The following is a 21,857-nucleotide window of genomic DNA, read 5'->3' as shown; positions in this document are numbered from 1 at the left end:
TCAAACCCTTTCAAGATGATAAAGGAGAATGTGTGCAAGACTCTCCTGCTAAATCCCTTACCATTAGACAGAGTGAGGCAGCTGCTCAGATGGCAGATGGGGGAGCAGAGAGAGCGGTGTGTGCCATCCAGCTTGCCCTGCTCCCCCTCAGCTAGCCTTCAGGTGTCATGGAGGACACTGTCAGCAAGTACAACTGAATTTTCAATCTAGTTGGCTTCTGCATATAAAATGTGTCTTGGGGGCAGAGGAAGGAATGGCCACCTCGAACTTTGCCTCAGGCATCAAACTGGTCTTTGACCAGCCCTGCCCTAACACCTAGGTGATGAATACAAAAGTCAAGCTGGAACAAAGTGACAAATACAGCTACAGTATATCCTGTTCCCAAATTGTGATACAATTTGTTGCTGCACTCTGGAGCTTTCCTTGAAATACAAAGAGCAGCTTTGACAAGGGATTTTTGTTCCAATTGTGGCAGGAGTGAAACAGTTAAACATCCTCTCCCAAGCCTTCATGGTTCCAACGCTGATCAGGAGCAGGGAAGAACTCCTCACCACCAATGTTGCTGGACTACAAATGTCACCATCCCTGAACACTGGCCATGCTGGCTGGGGCTGATGGGAGATAGCTTAGCCATCACATTATATATGCATATCACAATTTGAATTCCATCGAATAATATGATAAAATACAATATAATAAATAAAAAAGCAATTTAAAAACAATTAAAAATCATACAGCATATAGCCTTGTGCATTACAATTGCTACAACGGGCACAAAAATCATTAAGTGACCTGCAAAGAACTTCAGAAATTTTCAAGTAGTCCATGGGGGAAAAGTTGGGGAACCACTTATATATGCAGATCTTATACAATTATATACTGGTATACTGTATAAGAGTTAATGATTGACATGAGATAATTTTACACATGATGATCATGCCCAAATTATCTTTAAATGTCCCTGTGGATACTATGATTTTTTTTTTCCAGAAAATGGGAAATTTTGGGGTTTGGAACATTCAATGTCTCCAAGAAAATGTTTAACTGGAAATCTAGGCAAATGCTTTAAGATGATTTTATATATATATATATATATATATATAATTTTCATATGGCAAACAGATCCTCTTTTTGTAACAAGAAACTGATCATTTCAATTTAATATATTTTAATATTTTTTGTAGGTTATAGATTTCTTTATGTTTTTCTGAGCTTTTTCTTTTATTTTAAATTTCCTTTTACTAATTAAAAATTATTAGATTCTTATAATATTCCACAACATTGAGTTTTCACCATGATTTAATTTTTTTCCAAAACCACATGTGTATGTAAAAAAAGCACTTAGAATACAAAATGCCCGTAAGAAAATGCATCCCCTGCTCTAGAAATCCCTAAGGAGACTTGAACTTTCATGGATGTGCTGGCTAGGGGCCAATGGAGTCCATCCAAAACTTCTGTTGGGCACCAGGTTGGCAGAGGATGACATAGGACACCTATGTAAGGAGGAGGAGGAGGAGGAGGAGGAGGGGCTTGACATGACAGGTCCTGCTATGCAGCAAGCTATGACCTACTTCCGTGGACACCCTGGAGAGGCAGGAATTTGTACCTGAAATTATGGTGCATTTTTTTTTAAAACCTGGTAGGTGGGGAACTGCCATTTGGGCTCCAGTTGAGGCAACAAAATGACTTGGGCAAGCATTGAGTATAAAGGGACAGAAAGAGGAACTTACCTGAATAGGGATCACTTGAACAAAAACACCAGAGAAAATCTGGCCCTTGTTTCAGGAAGATCAATAAATGAAGGTGCAGGATAATTGTAACATCCATAGGCTTGGAGCCTTTCCCCATTTTTGTGGAATGTGTGTGTGTGGGGGGGGGGGATTTGCATTAATTGACATTATGAGCTGCTGTTTTATTTTTCTGAAGAGCTGTAATCTGCTTCCTCCAGTTTGACAGACAAGTAGCAAACAAAAATAGTCCAGGTAATAACTAGGCTGCTGTCAGTTTTTAAAAAGCAAACTAGATGTTTTGGAAGACCAGTCGTGTGTCATCATAACCCTGCAATCCCCTCCCCAAAAACAAACCAGGGGCTTTTTCGTATGAGTCACTGAAACCAGCAGAGTTCCAGTGCTCTCTGGAATATGCACAAAAAGACACTGCCACAAACATCTCCTGGGCAAGCCTAAGCAAATTATGTAAATATTAAAGGTACATAAAACATTCAAAAGGCAGACACAAACACACACAGAGTTTGGACAGCAACCCTACTAACTAGCCATGTCAAATACTTAGACATGAATGGAACAACTCCAAAATTAAACATTTTCTCAGTAAAGAATTCTTTCCTGACCAGGAATTTGGGAGAATGCTAAAAGGTTTGGGAAAAGCGGGAAGTCCTACCTGACTGAATGGATGACACAACATCCATTCTGAGTAACTTAGAGCCCCTATTCCTGTGTTCCTGCCTCTCACTAATTCACCCAGAACAATTAAGAACCCTTTTCCTTCTAGGCACCACAATTAAGCCTTCACAAAAGTTTTGCAACCACAGCAACACAGAAACCCTGAATGATCGATCCTGCTTGGCGCTTTGATGTATAATGCAAAAGCTGCTTTTCCATCAATGGCACATGCTGCTATGCCAGTGGAACAAGCAATATTGTACAAGAGGCGTGAGCTGGTGATGCACTATGCAAGACATTCCATGACAAATGTAATTATTTTTCTCCTCCCAACCTGCACTAGTAACAGAGGTTCCAACAAAGTTGTTAATGAGTGGAATTAAGGCTTTCCCACAATGACGGAGAATTTCCGCTGAAAACCAGAGATTCTTATCTACCTTCCATTAATACTCTCTTCTTTAATGAATTGCACTATTGCCTTTGTCTGTTAAGAAACCGCTCTGGGGTTCTTTCTTTTAGTTTGCTGATATGTCTGGTAAGTTCAGGTAAGTTCTGCTAAGTCCTAGATAAGCTCAGAGCATTAAAAAATTGAAGGATTTTCATTTGTAATTCAGTGTTTAGTCAAAAGCTCCATAACACAACATCATGAAGATGCTAGATCATATATTCCTGGAAATGAAAGTAAGATTTCCCCTACAAAATCATAAATACACTAGCTGTGGGTAAGTCTAGAGAAGTGAAGGCCTGGGGGGAAAAACTTAAGGAAAACAATCAAGATTTTTTTCTCAACCCCCCCCCATGTTTCGGGGGGGGGGGGACATTTCTCCAATTTGTTTCCCAGGCCTGCAGATCACTAGATAAGTCACTGCTGAATGCATTGCTTATAATGTGTGGTAACTTGGACGGGTTTTTCTCAGTTAGCATGAGGGCTCATTTCTTCTAATGTTCATCCCATCTGAAAATTTCCTTTCCTTTGGTATAGTTGTCCAGGGTCCCAGGGGGTCTTAGACTCCTTACTTTTGGGGGAGCAGAGTCTCAGCAGGATCCCTATGTCTGTAGTGTCCTTTCCTGCTGACTAGAGCCAATGAGAGTAAAGGGGATTAGTTGGCCACTGAGAAGACTCTTCCCCTTTCATGCTGATTGGCTCCTAGGAATGTCTGTTGTTGTAGGAGAAGACACATGCAGGAAGGACTAAGCAGTGTGGAGATGATGGAGAAAAAAGCAAGGGAATATGGAAAAGGAGGTCAGGGAGGAGATAACTTTTTGAAGTCTCTCTCTCTCTCTCCCCTGCATGACTTCCTGTTTGGGAGGGAAGGGGAAGATATGTGGTTTTGTTCCAGAAGTAGCAGGGGATAAAAAAAGAGAAAGAGAGAAAAAATACATTCTCTCTCTCTCTCTCTCTCTCTCTCTCTCTCTCTCTCTCTCTCTCTCTGTGTGTGTGTGTGTGTGTGTGTGTGTGTGTGTGTGCGCGCGTGTGCATGTGCGTGTGTGTGATTCAAATCCAAATTCATCACTGGGTTTCCCTGGATATTGGCATAAAAAAGTCATTCTAATGGGAAACAAGGTAAAGTGTGACTCAGCATACAGATGTGATGGAGCTCACCTTGAGACAAGAGCTTTAATCCAGAACTTCAACATGAATATTTTATAAGACAATTTACCAGCCAAAAATCACAATATTAATTATCCCACTAATGTGAGGGGGACTTGCACAAGAGCACATAATAGTTGACCATTCATTTCAATGGAACTTGAATAAAGGTACCAACCAGCAGACCAGGGCCATCATTATTAATTTGTTCTGTAGAACTTTTCAAAACTCATTTTACAATTCAGGAACCAGAGTGTAAAAACTGATGCTGTACCCATGGCTGGCAAATGATAACAAATGTTTGGAATAAGGTCTCCTGCATCCAAATGCCACAGAAAAGCCACAGCTGGGCCCTGCAGCTCCATGAACATCTGCACATACAATGAACTTGGATTAACAACAACAACCAATGATGTTGAGACACAAAATCCAAAATCTCTTTTGTTTATATCAGACATAATATATCACAATATCCTGCCTAGCTGATGCTTTAATTTAGAATATGAAAGTCACTGTTAAGGTCTCTACATACTCCCATCCTAACAGAAGGAAAAATAGTAGACCCGTTTCTGCTACTGCCACCCCCTTCCTAGTTCATCATTTATTTCTTTATAATAATATCTCACCTTTCCTCCAAGAAGCTCAAGGTGGCATACATGATTCTCCTCCCTCTCCATTTTATCTTCACAACAACCTGCGAGGTAGGCTAGGCTGAGAGACTGGCTGCCCCAAGGTCACCTAGCAAGTGTCATGGTTGAAGGAGTTTTAAACGCTGGTCTCCCAGGTCCTAGTCCAACACTCTAACCATTATACCACACTGGCTTTCTTATAGTGTTAATCACAGAGATTAACATTTTGAGATACTGCCCTTCAACTGTATCTCCAGGGTGACATACAAGGTCAGCTCCATGAGTGCCTGTGATTTGCCCATGCAGTTACCCAGGGACTTCAGAAAGGTTATTTCCTTTTCAATCCAAGGGTTTATTAATTGGTTTGGCTTGCAAACCAGGTTCCTGCAAAAACAAATCCAGTCATATTTAGGCATTTGGTTAACTATAAAAAGACACAAGCCTGTGCATGTTTATTCAAAAGTAAGTCCCATAGATTCCAATGAAGTTTACTTCCATGTAAGTGTTTACAGTATTGCAATCTAAAGCCAATTAATCAAAACACTTAACCATAACGTCACAACAGAAAAACAAAATGTTACATCCAAAAGCACCAGTTCCACAGGCATTATACCACAGAGTCCCAGCCAACTCAGCGGCACTGAATTAGCAAATTGTGATTTAGCCATCATCTTCATCTCCAGAGAGGATATCATAACACCATCTATTCATGGTGCTGAATTTGTGATTCAAGAAAGAGACCCTTACCTTTGAGGGATGCAACTTGTGATAAAGCCTGGGCATAGGTGGCTGTGTTGAGGAGAGTCCCTGGTAGACATGAAGGGAAAAAGGGTCCAGAAGGGCCAACTGCTCTGCTGAGGCTGCAAGGAGTGAAAAATGATTGCAAAGAAGCCACTCTGTTAAATATGCTCATATCATTCAGCCTCATAACAACTCTGTGAAGCAAACAATTGCCTGTGTAGGCCATTTCAAAACACCATGAGATACATATACTGACTACTTGTTTGTTTTCAGATCCCATCCACGGTGCTAGTTTTGACCTTTAAAGCCATAAGTGGTCTGGGACCCAAATGTCAGAGTGTACCTTTTCCACCATGGGACTCCTTGGATCAGCCAACGTAATTCTCCTCCAGGTACCATAATTCTTAGATGTCAGTTTGTCCCCCCACTAAGAGAAGGGACTTCTTTCCAGTTGCACTAGCTTATAGCATTTCATCTTTCAAAAGGCTTTAATGGCATTGTCTCTAGTCTCCTTTCAAAAACAGTTGGAAACTTATGTATCCCACCAAGCTTTGGGAAGTTTATTTCTGTTTCCTTTCATTTAAATTCTCTGCTGCCATTTAGTTGTCAGTTTATAGTTCTTCAATTTATGGTTTTAGATTTTCAGATGGATATGTTTTAAATTGCTTTTTTAAAATATGGTAAACCACCTTGGTGGTATTCTTGTTGTGAAAGACAGTATACAAATATGGTAAACAAATAAACAAAATGTAAAATGTAAATGTACTGCCTTCAAGTCGATTCTGACTTATGGCAACCCCATGAAGAGGGTTTTCATGAGGCTGAGAGGCAGTGACAGGCCCAAAGTCACCCAGTGAGCTTCATGGCTATGTGTGGATTCCTACCCTGGTCTCCCAGGTCGTAGTCCAACACCTTAACCACTACACCACAAACAAACCAGAAAATGATAGATAGCTCAAGGCCATTTAATGACCCTAAATCTTGATTTTAACCCAGGCCTCCCACACATGTACTACCCAGCTACTGAGTTGCATTAACTCACTTGGGCTCACTCCATCTTAGCATGCATGATATTACAATTAAGCAGGAAGAAGACCATTCCCTGTCATGTCCAACCACCATCCCAGTCATTTCACCTCTCTCTGCACTGGCTGGCTCTTAGGTATATTTCTACAAAAAACTCTGAACAGATTTGGATACGCAAGTATATACTGTGGGTGCCTTAAGGGTGTCACTATTTTGTGAGAAGGAATTCCACATACTGGAAATTTAGATTTCTACAATTAAAGCGACTTAAAGTGCACAACAAATCCTTTTTTAAAACATGTATTTTTTCCAGTTAGGAAAGTGACAGGGCAATGCATTGAAAAGTGTGGGATAAACAAATGATTTAACTAGCAAATCAGGATGAATGTTCATTGTCATATAACTGCCCTGCAAACAAGTCACAATGTTCAGTAAAGATTGGAATGGTCTAATCTCTTTGTAAGCTTAGTACAAGCAAATCAGGATGAATTTTCAATAAACATGTTGCCTAGAGAAGACCTGGGTCAGGTATGAAGGGCTTAAAACTTTCTCTGTCAAAATATGTATTATTTAAAAATATTCTATATCTCCTTTCATTAAAAGAAAATGTGAAGCAATTCACAACAATAAAAAAGTTATTTTAAAAGGTAAAGGTGTCCCCGCACTTGTAGTGCGAGTCGTTCCTGACTCTTAGGGTGACATCTTGCGATGTTTACTAGGCAGACCGTATATATGGGGTGGGATTGCCAGTTCCATCCCTGGCCTTTCTTTACCCCCCAGCATAGGCCGGGTACTCATTTTACCGACCACGGATGGATGGAAGTCTGAGTGGACCTCGACCCCTTTTACCGGAGATTCGACTTCCTCCTTCCGTTGGAATCGAACTCCGGCCGTGAGCAGAGCTTCGGCTGCGTTACCGCCGCTTACCACTCTGCGCCACGGAGGATCTTAAAAAAGTTATTAACATATGTTAAAATACAATAAAGTAATAAGCAGAACATGCACAGAGCCAGTACGATTCACCCCAAGCTTCAACAAAGGCTTGGAAGAATAAATAAGCTTTAGCAGGCACCAAAAGCAAAGCACCATCACTGCCTGGTGAATCTAAGAGCGGAGGTTGTTTCACAGGCTACTCAACATCAGCGAAGGCTCTCCCCCTTATTGGTGTAAGATGAATCTCAGCAGAAGGAGTTCATTAGAAGATCCTAGTGATCCGGCAGGCCAGCATGAGAGAAGGCACCCCCTCAGATACCCTGGTCCCAAGTAATTCAGGGCTTTATAGATCAATATCAAACCCAATTGGAAGCCAGTGCAGTTCTTTTAAAAATATTGTCACATGTGTGTTGTCCACTTGGAAACTTAGCTGCTGCATTCTGCACAAACTGCAGCTTCTGGACAAGGGCAAGACCATATAAAGCATCCAAACTGCAGTCACTGTGGCCAGGCCATCCCTGTCTAAAAATGGTCATAGCTGGTACACCAGTGACAACTGGTAGACGGCGCTCCTAGATACTGTAGCAACTTGGGCTTCCAGTGACAATAATGGATCAAGGAGTACAGTAGGGCCCCGCTTTACAGCACTTTGCTTTACAGCGATTTGTTAATACAGCTGTCTCAATTAGACACAATTAGACTAAAGCCCCACTCACACAGCACTTGTTCTGTTTTTACGGCGGTTTTCGGGCATCATGCACCATTCTATTCAATGGGTTCTGCTTTACAGCGGGGGTCCGGAACGTAACCCGCCATATGAGTGGGGCCCTACTGTACCCCTAGAACTGGAAAGCCACACCTTATATATGCATTTACCCATTGCCTTTACCACCTAAGTCAGTGTATATAATATGCACTTGGCACCCAAATATAGAATAGAGATGCAAGAAAAAGCCCTCACTTTTAGCATGAAGGAAGTGTTGAAGTTGAATCCATCAGAAAATTGGTTCTATTCAATTTGGGCTTAATTGGAGCTATGGATTTTTATGGGTCTACGTTTTAAAAAAATAATTTATTCACTTTTATTATTTATTTTATTTATTTATTATTTATTTATTTATTACATTTATATACTGCCCCATAGCCAAAGCTCTTTGGGCGGTTTTATTAAAATGAAAAAATGAAAAGAAAACTATTTTTAAACAATAAATTTCAAAGTTCATCATAGCACATCCCTATTCACGTCCGCTCAGAATTAAGTCCTATTTAATTTAATGAGATTTACTCCACAGCAAACCCAGCAGTCTAAGATGTGTGTTACTCCTATGAAAATAATTCATGCAAACATATAACAAATATTTAAAAAATACAAGATTTCATTACATGTCACATACATTTCATTATATGTCACATACATCAAATAATATGCTCCATAAATAGTTGTGGTCGTTGATCTTTCACTCTGCAGGTGTTAAATTAGCATGGCTAGACTAAACCAAGAAGCATTATCACCAGTCTGTTCTTACGTTGCATATATTTGGACTTTGCAGCCCCAGTGCTGCTTCTCACATTCGTGGCCTTTTGGCTCCACTGTTTAAAACTGTTCCCTCCACACACTGTGTGTGTGTTGTATGTGCATGAAGTATTGTCTTAAGACAACACTTCATGCAACTAATAAAGTGCATTCAACAAAAGCGTATGCCACAATAAATGTTATTATTTAAGGTGCTACATGGGTCTTCAGGCATGAGATGTTGATTAACATGACTAACCCTCTGCAGTCCTCATCCTTTCAAAGTACTGCCCCATATCTAAGACTTTACATATAAAATCAAGTGGTATAGATGACAACCTTACCTCTGCTGAATCTCCAGATTCTCCTTCTTATTCCTGGTTTGGTCAACTGAAGAAGGAGAGTTTAAATTCCTTCCTTGGGGTGTCACCTCAACCATTGTCTCTTTTGATCCTTCCTGGTCTGAAGCACCTCTCTCCGTTTTTCTCCATTTAGCCCTTCTGTTTTGGAACCAGACCTGAATCAGGAAGCAGAGCATCAATAGGCAGCCTTCTCCAGGCAGCAAGCTATTTGTGTGAATTTCGTTTCCTTCTTTACTTTGACAGGACAAACTGTGACTACTGCTGAGACTGTAGGACAGCATTGCCTTCTGCATATGAAAACAAACTGTGTCAAAGATCTGCACCAATAATTGTTTCTCTTACTCAAAAGCATGTGAAATTACTTTTTGGTGGGATTTAAGCACCTGACCATAAGAACATGAGAGTCTGCTGGATCAGGCCAATGGCCCATCTAGTCCAGCATCCTGTTCTCACAGTGGCCAGCCAGATGACTGTGGGAAACGTGCAAGTAGGAACTAAGCACAAGACCACTCTTCCCTCTTGTGGTTTCCAGTAACTGGTTTTCGGAGCATACTGCCTCCAACCTAAGTATTTGCTTAGATATCTATCATCATTTGCAGGGCTACCACATAGCCTGATAATAGTATCATTGCAAAAATTATGAGAAAACAACTGTTAACAGGAATTTTCACACATAAATCTTTGGACCTCCTGCTCACCAACTGTGCCTCACAAGGAAGTTGGTAAAGCAAGACTCAATGCAGAGGATAATTCAGAGGTATAGCTATTTCCAGTGTCATGTTGAAGCAGAGTAGATGAGGGTAGCCAATGTGGTTGCCCTCCAAATGCTGCTGTACTACAACTCCCATCAGCCTAGCCAGTATGGCCAGTGGTCAAAGACAATGGGAGCTGTAGTTCAACAACATGTTGAGAGCACCATGTTTCCTACCACATGGGCTAGATGAACCAATGGTTGGATATGGTAGAAAGCACCCTTCATATGCTGAGTGACCAAAACCCTGTCAAGTCTATTCTTGTACCTGAGCTAACAAAGTCATCTATCCATTGCCCTCTCCTACACAGTTTATCCCCAAACTGAACTGGAGGAGGAAAAGACTTGCTTATTTCTTGTATTTGTTCTTCACACTGCATTTTTTCTTTAGGAGTGTAGCCAGGATAGAATTCTTCTTGGACCCAAACTAGATGCGATGTCAATTGTATGACTGAAATAAACATTAACTCTTTCTGTTATGGAAATGGCGAAACCTGAGCAGCTTCCAGCTCATGCAGAAGATTCCAAATTCAGTCTCTGGCATCTTCAGGTATGGCTGGGAAAGACCCTGCCTGAAACCCTGAGAGCCACTGCTGGTCAGTGTAGACAATGCTCTGACTTGGTGCAAGGCAACTTTCTATGGTCCTAACAACAGTAGGCCACTGGGTTCATGAGCTGCTTGTGGCTTCCCAGAGGGATCTGGTTGGCCACTGTGGAAAGCAGGATACTACACAAGACAGATGTTCAAGCGGGGCTCTACTGCTGGTAAGAGAAAGTTTAAATGAAAACAACAGGTTCAGAGAAGAGATGTTTGTAAGGACAGTTTGAAGACGAGAAAGAGTTAAACTCTCCCCACCATCCCTTGATTACTATTTTCTTTTTCTTTTTTAGAAAAGTATATATTAATTGCATGCACGCAATTAACGTGCAATCCAGTTTGGCCCTCAGACTAGCTGATACAGGGTATAGAAAGTTCTTTTCCTCACTTTTTGCAGCTATCTACGTATTGTCAATTTTGTCCCGTAGCTGCCACACAGATGGCCGTGGTAGCTCATCCTAAAGCGTATTCAGCCCCACTTATTCTCTGTGGGATTAAGCAGGTAAAATCCAAGTAAAAACCAAGTACTTCAGTGTAACAAGTGAAGCCACAATCCAGTTATGTTACAGTACTTGGATTTAGCCTGACTAGAGGCAAATGAGAACATGACTGGGCTGCCCATTATTTTAAACTGAAATAGGTTAGCTTAACCAGGTTGTGGATGTTATTATGCTTATAGAAAATCAGGCTTTCTGAGCTATGGCTCTGGAATTACACAATTTAAAAGATTATTACAATGTGCAGTGTATTATCATTATCATACCATTTTTATTTAGCATGCTTTTAATTGCATGTATCAGCAAAGGCTGAATAATGATTTTATCTGCATTCTAAATTTAGGAGACTTAAATGCAAAGCCAATTGCAGACACTTCCTTGTCTCTTAATTGAATGAAGGTCACAGCTATAACAACATTTAATTGAGCTATTTTTCATTATCATATTTTAATGACTTTGCAATGACAGTGCCGGCTTCTGAAGAAAGAGCCTGATGAAGTCGTTTATTTCCCTATTTAGTTTTTGTTTGACAACATCATCTTCGATTAAGATGTGGCTTTCCAGCACATTAATCATATTTGAATGAGCAAGGGGCAGAAATGTAAACATGGCTCTCTTCCCCTGGTTCCCCAGCATGTCCCAGCATGAAAGCCAACCACAGTATCTATTGTCTGCTTGCATAATAGCCCACAACAAGGCTAAACACTCTAATTGTCACCACCCCTATCTCGCCCTTGCACCTTTCAGGGAGAAGTTATGATCTTCCACTTCTGAATGCTCAATAATTGTCCCATTTATCTCAATTTGCAGTGCAGTCTTTAGGCACCAATTGCTAAAATGGTGGGAGGGAAAACCCCAAGCTATCACCTCCAATGTACTCACAAAAAGGAGATTTGAATGTCCAAATAATAATAATCAGTTTAATTTCCCTGCACATGACCAATGATTCATGTTCAGATTTAATAATCAGGGTTGCATAATCTGATTACAGAAGAAATAATTTGTTTACAATCCCCAATTTACTGCAGTGAATTCCATTATCTCTCTGTAGCCATTGGGTTTTAAGAGATACTAACATGACCCTGGGGAAGAAAAAGCATGCTATTATATTTCCTACAATTAGATCTTTGCATAGTCTTAACCCTGAGCACCTACATAAAAAGAAGACAGAAACAGCAGGCACGAAAAGCCCCATAAATAACACATGTGCAGAGCGAAAGGCTAGCTATTGCAAAGCAGGATGTGGGTGTGCATGCAGCTATTCAGCACATAGTTTATGCTGCTGGGGTCTCTGTTCACACAAACCCATAACATACCCTGTTCTCACTGAGAGAGAATAGGTGGAAGGAGAAGGGGGGTACTCCTCTTTAAAGATGGTTGTACGCCTTCCAAAGGTAGCCTCTGTCCACCACAGAGCAACTTCAGTCACTAGAAAGCAGAAGTCTGAGACATTTCTGCATGACTTCACTGAACAGATGCTCACTGTGGCAGAAACTCCTCCTGAATATAAAGGAATGTGCCAGCAGCTCAGAAGCCACACCATTTCTTCTGAGAGCTGAAAGTGATTTGCCATGCAGATCAAAATAAAGCCTGATGCTTTCTATTGTGGCCAGATTCTGAAGCTTCAGAATGGCCAGAGAAGAATCCTAATGAGACATGTCTTTCCTCCCATGCTCCTTTACTGTCAGCTACATTTCCATCACCATCAGACTGGAGGGGGATTGTTAGGCACTGGAAAATGCAGTTCCTGTGGCACCTTCTCTAGAGAACCTCACCTCCAACCCCCATTCACTCGTAAAGCTATCCCCAGAAAGGCCCTTATCCGATACCCACCCTTTACATCTTTATAAATCCTTGAGAAGACAGCTGGCTGAAATAACTCTGTTTGTCCCATGTTACAAACAGCATTCCCAATGGAGAAAGACCAAGCCTACAAATCCCAGAAACCAATCCTATGCAAGTTTGTTCAATGGGACTTAGACATAAATGTGCATATGCTTGCAGTTTCATTGATATAAGAGAGACATTTTTGCAAGGAAGTCATCCTAAATTTGATAAGAATGGGAATTTCTTCCATTCTGGATGGGCTTCTGCAAAGGAATCAAAGCCTACCTGTTGATATTAATGGAATTTACTTCCTGACTTATATCATGCATTCAGGTCTCTAGACAGAAAGTGAGAGGAAGGATACACTATGGCGAGCATTGCAAACCAGCAAACTCTCAAATGTAATTAGTCTAATATTTTTAATTATGAAACAATTTTAATTAATAAAATCAAACGTAAATTGACCAGTGTTCAATTACTTGCCAATCATCCCAGTGAGTGTCTGCACAAGTCCAGGACACTAAAAACTAAACATTCAGAGAATGGAAAGAATGTCTTTGACACACAGGCACCAGAATATATGTAAATGAAATAACCCCTGGTACAAGTTACTGAGCCTTTGTTCCAGAACAGCTGAAGAGATGGAAAGCAACTAATTTTCTCAGCTCTCCCTCCATTCATTTCAATGGGGCTTGCCTTGCCAAGAGGCCTGTGGTCTGAGGTAGTCAATTGCATCGGACAGCAGCATTGCAGAAGAGGGCTGGCTGGAAAAGTGGCATCCATCGTCCGCACCCCACCCTTCCCGCCCCCTCTTCCTCCTCCTTCCCCCACCCCCTTCAATGCGAGGAAATGGATGTACATTGATGTAATTTAGTACCTTAGAGACACGGACAAATTAGTGTAGAACATTATCACTGGTTAATTATGAATGACCGATTAATCAACCTAATCTAATATTCCACATTATGTTGATGTTATTAAAGTGCATCATGAAAATGACAGATCGGCTTCATTTGCTTTCTTTGGCCAAATGTGCAAATGGGTCCTCCTCCCAGCCCTTGGTGAATGTAATGATGTCAAAGGGAGGGGGGCCTTTTGCTGCTGCCAGGAGACTCCGCACTGCCAGTCCCTTGTTTACCTGGACGCGCGCTTCCGTGAGGTTGATCTTCATGGCCAGCTCTTCCCTGGTGAACACGTCTGGGTAGTGGGTCTGGGCGAAAACGGCTTCCAGGGCTTCCAACTGTTTAAAAACGAGAACCTGCATCAGCGAGGGGAGGGCGGGGCGAGAGGGTGCGGGCTGATCGAAGACGGAAAGAATCTGGTTAGATGAGGGCGACCGCCAAGGGCTCGAGGTTGATCCCCTCCCTCCAACATAATAAAACGCTTTAGGCGAAGACATCCTCTTAGCCGACCCCCCCCCCCCCGCCGAGGAACCGGCTTCCCTGCCGTCTGCTCATGTCCAGCCCCGCAACGTGCTCTTTCCCGAGGCTAGCCACAGCCGCTGGAGCCGCACACGACTTTGTCGGCTGGCGGGCTGTTTGTTCCTGGTGTTTATTTCTTTCAAGGGCCATCTATCCCGCTCCGCCAGTGGCTTCCTGCGTTTAAAGCAGGAGATTCCTCCCGGTGGTGGTGGTGATGGCGGCGGCGCGGCAGCAGATAGCAACGCAGCACGGCCGTGGCCCTGCCGCGGGCAACGCTTAAGCCTGAACCTGAGTCCAAGCAAGGAGAATCGGCTGCAGGCCCAACTGGCCCCGTGCTGCTGTGAACAAGGGCCGGCTTAGTCAGTAACGTGGCGAAAGTGCGTGTCTCGGGCAAGCGTCAGCATACCTGCTGCAGGGTAAAGGTGGTTCGGTTTCGTCGCTGCTTCCGCCGCAAGAAGCCGTCATCGAAGTCTGCCGTGGAAGGGCCTCCAAAGGGCGTGGCACCTGTTGCGAGGAGAAACAGGCCGGGTCGGTGAGGCTGGAGGCTCCGTGGCTGTAACGCCAGGCCTGCGAGGCAGCAGGGAAGGGCGAGGGGGTCCTTTCCCGCAGGCATCTGGGGAGCTTGTGGCCCTGGCAATGCAGCTGAACTACATCTCCCCACAATCCCTGACTACTGACCCTGCTGGCTGGAGCTCAGAGGAGGGGGCGTCTGAAGGGCCAGAAGCTCCCCATTCTTCGTTTTATGCAGCAAACCCAGAGGGCGCAGCCAAAGGCCACCCGTTTCCGGGCAAAGCAGGCTAGCAGAGCTGGAGAGACCCGGGTCCATATAAGCCGGCCTCCCTCCAGTCTAAAACCCAGAGCCCCCTCACCCTTGGGGCAGAAGGGTGGACAGGTGCCTCCCCCCTTGTCTAACCCCTCCCCAAAAAACCCTGTATCTCTTGGGACAAAATGCAACTGTCTGCTGAGAGCCAAACGACCGGTCACCCCGGATTCCAGTCCCTTTCTGCCGAGATGCTGGAGGCTACCGTGAGGAGTGAAGGAAGAGCGGGTGAGGAGGTGGCGCTCGACCCCCCTCCTTTGCCGACTTCCCCCCACTCGGAATCCTGTCGCCGCTCTCAAGCCGCTTTCTCTGGCGGGAAAAACATGAGGGGCGTCGGTCGGTCCCCTTGGATTGCTGGCCCTGCCGGCGCTTTTGTACAAACGAAGGCCGGGAAGGGGACAAGTGCCTTTGCCGGGCTCCCCGCAGCATAGCGTCTTGCCCAAGAGGGGCGGGTCTCTTCTTGCTTGACCTTGGCTTTCCTCCTGTGCCACTAAGTAAGGCCTAACTAACGGCTCACTGAGTGGACCCAACTGGAGCGGCGTGTTCAATAAGCAAGAGATCCTTTCAAGAAAGATAGTCGTGTGTCCAAATGAACACCCAGTCCTAGCTTTTGGACACCCAGTGAACACAAATGGAGGCATACAATTTAATCAGTGAACCGAGAACGTAAAATCAGATTGGAAGCCGATGAAACACTGAGTAGATGTATGACATTTTAGTGAAATTGAATAGAAATAATAGAACCAAGGGGCACATTACACAATACTTCTTAGGGTTCTTTCAAACCACCAGTCTTTCTGAAAAACATCTCAATAAAATCTCTCTCCCTGTACACTGTGATGTCTGGCTCCCTATATCTTCCTCCTTTTTTTGGTAAGAATTCTGCTACAGCAAGGTGTGGATCGTAAGTGGCAGCTTTTAATTTTAATTTGCTTTTCTGTTCATGAATTTGCTCATGGGTGGGCAGGCTAGTAAGATTTTTGCTAGACTAGTAACCTGCTTATATGCATTTGCAAGATTGTATTCACTCTCCCCCTTTTCTTCGTTCGAACCACTTTGGCCTCAGTCCAAATGTCAGGGCTTGTACTTGCAAGTTCTTCGAATGAAAAATATACGCCCAGTAACAATTCCTTCAAAAATGCCCAGCCTGTCCCAGCTGATGATGGTGAAGCACCTGCACTTGTTGCCTCCTTTCATCACATCAGGCCTGGGTCAGGGTCTGGCTGTGGGAAACAGGGCGAGGTCGGCGCCTGAGAGAAGAGGACGGCAAACTAGCAGGCCTGCAGTGAAGGCTGCAGGCTTAGCTTGGCTTTACATCCTGAATTTCTGCCTTTATATATTTATTTTACACTTTCCGAAGTTGCTGGACTGGATGCGATTTCCTCAGCTTTTCAAAGTTATCCCAGAAACAGGCTCATCACTGATGCAAACAGGCAAAGGGTTATTATGATTTAGGATAAAAGGCATCCCCAAACAGATTCCTGGGACTGAAATCCCATTACCGGGTCCCAACCCATTACCTCATTTGATTAAATCGATGTAAAGCCTCAAACGTGCTGCGGGCCTTTTGAAGACCCTCCTAATGGCTGGCAGCTACAGACCACTTACGCAGCAGCAGCAGCAACCCTGAAATAGATTTTCGGAGGGGAGTTTCTTGACTGCTGCCTGGCAGCAAAGCAGTGGGACTGGAAGAGGGTTTGCTCGTCAATGTGTTCGGTGTGCGGGCGCGGGCAAGCGCCTGCTGCTCTTCTTAAGTTCTACGAATCTTATACCTTATGGGCCGATCCAAAAATGTGTTGGAAGGACAAGGTACTGGAAGAATTAAAATGACTCATATTTCCCGTTAATACAAAACATCGTAATGGGTTACTTTAATTTTTGTTCTGTTAATTTACTACTTTCAATCCCTCCAAAGTTCCTTTAACTTATTTGTAATAAGATACAAAGGACGATACACGATTGAGGTAGATCACGACTAGCAGTGCAAAGAAAGCCGGAATACAAATTAGGCAGGCAGGGTAAATATATAGATCAACGGTTGCGCGGTGGCAAAAATGTTGTGTACGTATGCAGGTCTGATTCTGCTTGAAATTACTGTCGGGAGATGGACGTTTTGCCTCGGTTTCTTTTTTCTTTTCCTTTTTGGAGGCAGGAGATGACCGTAGTCTTTCATCAAAGGGAAACACTCATCACCAGTAAATTACTCCGCTGCCACTCCCAGATCCATCTACACAACCCTCACTTTAACCGAGGGGATTTATACTGGTCTCCTGAGCAAGTTTAGTCATCAGCACATTCTGCTGGATTGCATTAGGACATACTTTCAAAATGAGCGCGTTTATGATTGTGTGGTGCGATTCCCTCCGTTTTCTGTCTCTGGCTCCTCTCCCCTCCTGCAGACAGAGGTATGACGGCAGGCTGTCGGGCTAAGGCGGCCAAGGAATGTTCTGTGGAAACACTTGAGGCAAAATGTGCTGCTCCGGATGCCGTGGAGGCTATTCCCTCTAAATGTCCGTTCATAGTAGCTTCAATCCCAGCTCATTTACTATAAAGTACCCCATGATAATCTGAGGTACAGCTCCAGATTGGATTGGAACCCAGCAACCACTGTCCGAAGCTGCTTTCCAGAGCGGCATCCTTTGCCAAGAGATGTCAGGCCTTTAGAACACCACACCTGCCCTATTTTCAGCCCAGTTAATTTGGATTTAGATAACTGATGAACATGATCCCCGATCTAAACATGTTTTTGGGAGTAGGTATCACTGAATTGGTGGGGGGGGTTGTTAATCGCGTGTTGGGCCTGATGATGAAATCGGAATTCTATTTTGCAGCCTGAGGTGGAGCAGCAAATGGAGCTCAGCCCCCTCCCCATCTTCAAGGTGCATAATACCTAAAAGCTGGTCAAGATTTTTTGGCACCTGAGGAAGACAATCCCCCAAGCGCCTGTTCCTTCCCTGGTAGTAAAAACACATCTAAAATCAAACAATGAACAATTTGCTGCCTTTCCGTTACACCCCAAATCAGCTGCCTGACGGGGCCCCTGGCCCTGCCTAATGGTAGAGCCCATTCTCCTATAAGTGAATGGCTACTTACTTGGCATGAAACAGCCCTCGTGGTCAACGGGATTTTTTCCCCAATGAAAGTGTAATCATTCTAGAAGTCTTCTCACTTTGGGGCCCACATGCCTGTCCAATCCAGGTCTGCGCCAGGGCCGGACAGGCCCCTAGCAATCCGTGGGGGCTCGATTTGAATCAAGCGAATGGGCTTGGACTTCGGAACTGCGATGTGGATTCCGATTATGCCCGAAGGACCTCAGAATAATATGAAGATTCTTGTGCCTTCTGCTCAGAGCCGGAAGGGAATTATGAACAGCAGCTAGGTGGAAGAAACCTCCAAAGCTCCCCCTTAGAATGAACCCCAAGGAACTTTTCGGGCAGCGGAAAGCAGCCCTAATTCACGAGAAGCCCCACTTGGCTCCGTGGGCCTTACCTCCCTAATGAGCATGCTTAAGAGGACAGCCCAAGCCACTGAGTTTAGCTGCTTGTGGTCGGCCCTGTCCTAAAATTTAATGTTATCCACATTTTCTTTCCTCATTCCCAAATTCACTTTGTAACTGACGGAAACGTTCCGAAACGGAGTAGTTCGAAAGGAAAGGGCAATCTGAAGATTGACTAAAGGGGAGCGAAAGTGGGAGCACGAAGCTTCCCCACCCCCACGCTCCGCCTGTTTCCAAAACGGTATGAAAGATTTATGCTGCCCCCAGGCGAGAGAAGGGGGCTGCCCCCAACCTTTAGAAAGCCTTCCGATTAGAGGCGGAACAAGAACATCTGTGCGGCTGGGAGAGGGAAACGCATCTTCTAGCCGCAGCAGGAAAGCAGGTGGCACGACGTCCATGGGAAGCGCGCAGAAAGACGCACGCACCAGCGCTCCCGCGCACGGCGCTTCAGAGGGGCATGCAACGAAAGCTTCTCCCCAACCCCGTAGTCCAAGGGCGAAAACTCCCAGGACTGACGAGCGACCTTTTCTGAAGAGGCAAAACGTCAAGGAAAGGAAACGCGGACTTTGTCTGCAGATTCGGGGCCAGCGCCTGCCTGCTGCGAAGCCGAGGGAACGAGCTCGGCTCCTCTCTGCGCTGCAGCCCCAATCCCAAGCACAGGAAGGAAGTCCGCCTGCCGCTCCTCCGGAGGAGGGCTCACAGGCGCCCGGCAAGTTCGCGCTCCTACTTACGGTTTGAGCTCGGACACGACACTCACCCTCCAGCTGCGGGGGACAGTGGAAATAAAACATGGTGGCGGGGGGCGGTTGGGAGCGATGGAGGCGGCTGCTGGGAGCTGTGGAACGAACAGCGGAGGGAGACGGTCAATAGCAGGCAGGGAAACAAATCCGTCCCGCCCCGAGGCCAGAAGGTGGCTTTTCCTCACGGTTTCTAACCCAACAGAACACCCGAAAGCTAGCAAGCCGATCGAGAGTCCCCGGAGGATCTATTACCCTTCCTGCCATCTACCTCGAAGAAAAGGGCCTGTCTAGCCTAAGCACGCGTTAAAGGAAAAAGTTTCCAGAGAACTTTGGCACCCTTTGAAAAGGGCGGGCCGTTACTTCAGAGTTTGTCAAGCAGGCAGGATTTGTCATCCGGGTGGCCCCACATGCCCGGCCCTGCGGGGGTGGGGGACTTAGAGAGTAAGGGCAGTACTATAGTCCTCCTCCCTTTGGTGGCATCGGCGGCAGGCAAAGGTCTCCGGGCACTGAGCCCGATCCTGACATCCCCCCTGGCTGGCAGAGCCGGAGAGTGATTGCCAGCCGCATTCTAGCCCATTGGTACCCAAACGTAGCCAACCAAGCCAACCCCATAAGGAGAAAAGGAAAGAAAACGTCCTACCTAAACCAAAGAGGAGGCAGAGGGGCGGCGGCGGCGGCGGCGGCAGCAGCAGCAGCTGCGGCTGCCAGTCCTTTTTCTGGCGTCAAGGCAGCTACAAGGCCTCGGCGGAGTCGTGCCAATGGGCAGATGTCTTTGCGAAACTGTCTGCAGCCCGCTCAGCCTCTCAGCACTTGCTTTTATAATCTCACGCGTAATTGGCCTTAATCTGATTATTGCCAGCGCTGTCTACAGTGAGTAACTTGGATAGGTCTACTGGGCCTTCCAAATGACCCACGTGGTGCGTGGAGGGGGGAAGGCACGTCATTTCTCAGTAAACACCAGGAATGCGAACCGAGGGAGGGGGGGAGGGAGCCCACGTCGACATCCTATCATTTCCTAAGCATCTTCTGTTCGCGCAAGGCTCCCCAGACCTCGGCAGTGTCCCTCGCGGGCTTCCACTTTGTCAGTGGGCCGAGCTGGGCGGCGGAGGGGGTGGTGTTGGCACTTGTGCCTGACTGGTGCGTCCCCCCTCCCCGCCCGCCCTCCCTCTAATGGCCCATTCAGTGGGCTTTGCAGGAGCCGCCTCGCCTTTCCAAAGCGAAGTTTGATTTTGTTCACAGCAAGGGGTCTCCGGATTGATGCTCGCTTCCCGTCTGCAAACGATATGCGGTGGGACCCTTCGCAATTACTTTTAAAACGCATCCGAGGCCGAGGCTCAGCGGAGAGAGAGATGGCCCAGCCCCTAGGCCTGGGTGAAAATGAGGCTTTAAAGCACCCAGCTGAAAATTTAAATTTGGGGGCGCGGGATTGGATCAAATGGCATAAACTGAAAGGTGGGGGGAACGGGATAATGGTGCATAATTGGTTCTATAATAGCATTACACAAACATAATAGCCGCTTATGGGGCCCCCTGCCCTATTAAGTGCTTCCCTGGCGTACAGCCTTTACGATATTAAAGGGGGAATATAATGATATTTGGGTTATTAAATGCGTGTAATTAATTTATGCACCACTGAAAATAAAGTTGGTATTATGACCCACTCAAGATGCGTCAGAAGATGCAAGTCAGACAACTGTTGATAAGTTTGGCTGCCTGTGTTCGGTCTAGACGGCTTGTTTTTATTTGGAACAAAGCCTTCTTGGACAGAGCACGACAACGGCGTGTTTTCTAAATATGCAGATGGAGAACAAGAAAAGAGACGGGCGAATCATTAAGGGGTCTCTTACAACAGAAGGTGCGTTTCAAAGCCAGAAAGAAGACGGGGGTGGGGAGAGAGAGCGCACAGGTTAGGAACAATATTCTTCTCCCGATAGTCTCCAGATAATTGCGTAAGACGTGCCTTTGGAGGTTAAGCGTAAAACTGTTTGGACAATCCTCCTCCTCCTCTGATTTTTTCAGTCCTGTGTCAGACAGGGTCGCTGAAACAAACTAGACACGAGAATTCAGGCACCCAAGCTAGTGTCAGTTTCTGTCTTTTTCTTTTTCTGGTCCCTACCAGCTTTTCCAAAAGAGTTAGTCCCGGGCAAGAGATGCTGCTCTTGACTCAGCAGCCGGGCAACTCTCTAAAAGAAACCAGGCTGATATTTCATATTGGCTTCTCAAGACCGGGAGACCACCAGCCTGCGCTTTTAAACTCTTAGGAAGGGAGCTGATCCAGTTTAGCTTAACAGAGCCCGAAAAGGGGGAAACGGCGGCGGCGGCGGCAGCAGTGCGGCGTAGTTCCGAAGGCTCCTACTTCTCAGGCACATCCAGTGCTATAAACTCCCAGGTCGGGATTGGCACCAATGGCTCCCTGGTTTGAAAACAGCTGCAGCTTGCCCTTCCTCTCTCTCTCAGGTCAGACAGAGAAGATTTTATCCGAAGAACCCTAATAAAATAATCATAACTTC

At 45.2% G+C, this 21,857-nt stretch overlaps 2 protein-coding genes across 5 annotated transcripts in view; one reads left to right on the top strand and one right to left on the bottom strand.

Annotated features, from left to right (window-relative positions):
- Positions 1-13,836, top strand: part of C7H10orf71 (chromosome 7 C10orf71 homolog) — a 51,955-nt gene extending 38,119 nt beyond the window's left edge. Inside the window, exons 4-5 of one of the 2 annotated variants that reach the window (XR_009763882.1) lie at positions 5,637-5,755; positions 9,331-13,836. Coding sequence is in view for 1 of the 2 variants with exons in the window: in XM_061634759.1 (XP_061490743.1) it covers positions 9,331-9,356 (26 nt within the window). In the remaining variant the exon portion in view is untranslated. The remainder of the gene's footprint in view (positions 1-5,636; positions 5,756-9,330) is intronic. The other variant, XM_061634759.1, reaches the window with a different exon arrangement.
- Positions 1-20,176, bottom strand: part of DRGX (dorsal root ganglia homeobox) — a 28,266-nt gene extending 8,090 nt beyond the window's left edge. Inside the window, exons 1-7 of one of the 3 annotated variants that reach the window (XM_061634762.1) lie at positions 19,988-20,176; positions 19,365-19,442; positions 14,698-14,795; positions 14,009-14,167; positions 9,180-9,352; positions 5,370-5,482; positions 4,012-4,364 (exon numbers count right to left, since the gene is read on the bottom strand). In XM_061634762.1, the coding sequence (XP_061490746.1) occupies positions 4,228-4,364; positions 5,370-5,482; positions 9,180-9,352; positions 14,009-14,167; positions 14,698-14,795; positions 19,365-19,398 (714 nt within the window). In that variant the 5' untranslated portion in view covers positions 19,399-19,442; positions 19,988-20,176 and the 3' untranslated portion in view covers positions 4,012-4,227. Of the gene's footprint in view, positions 1-4,011; positions 4,365-5,369; positions 5,483-9,179; positions 9,353-14,008; positions 14,168-14,697; positions 14,796-19,364; positions 19,443-19,987 lie in introns of those variants that run through there. The other 2 variants (XM_061634760.1, XM_061634761.1) reach the window with 2 other exon arrangements.
- Between the last annotated feature and the right edge of the window lie 1,681 nt (positions 20,177-21,857).

Source organism: Rhineura floridana, chromosome 7 (assembly GCF_030035675.1).
Source record: "Rhineura floridana isolate rRhiFlo1 chromosome 7, rRhiFlo1.hap2, whole genome shotgun sequence".
In the NCBI taxonomy this organism is placed as follows: domain Eukaryota; kingdom Metazoa; phylum Chordata; class Lepidosauria; order Squamata; family Rhineuridae; genus Rhineura; species Rhineura floridana.
This window is presented reverse-complemented; position numbering and strand designations above follow the sequence as displayed.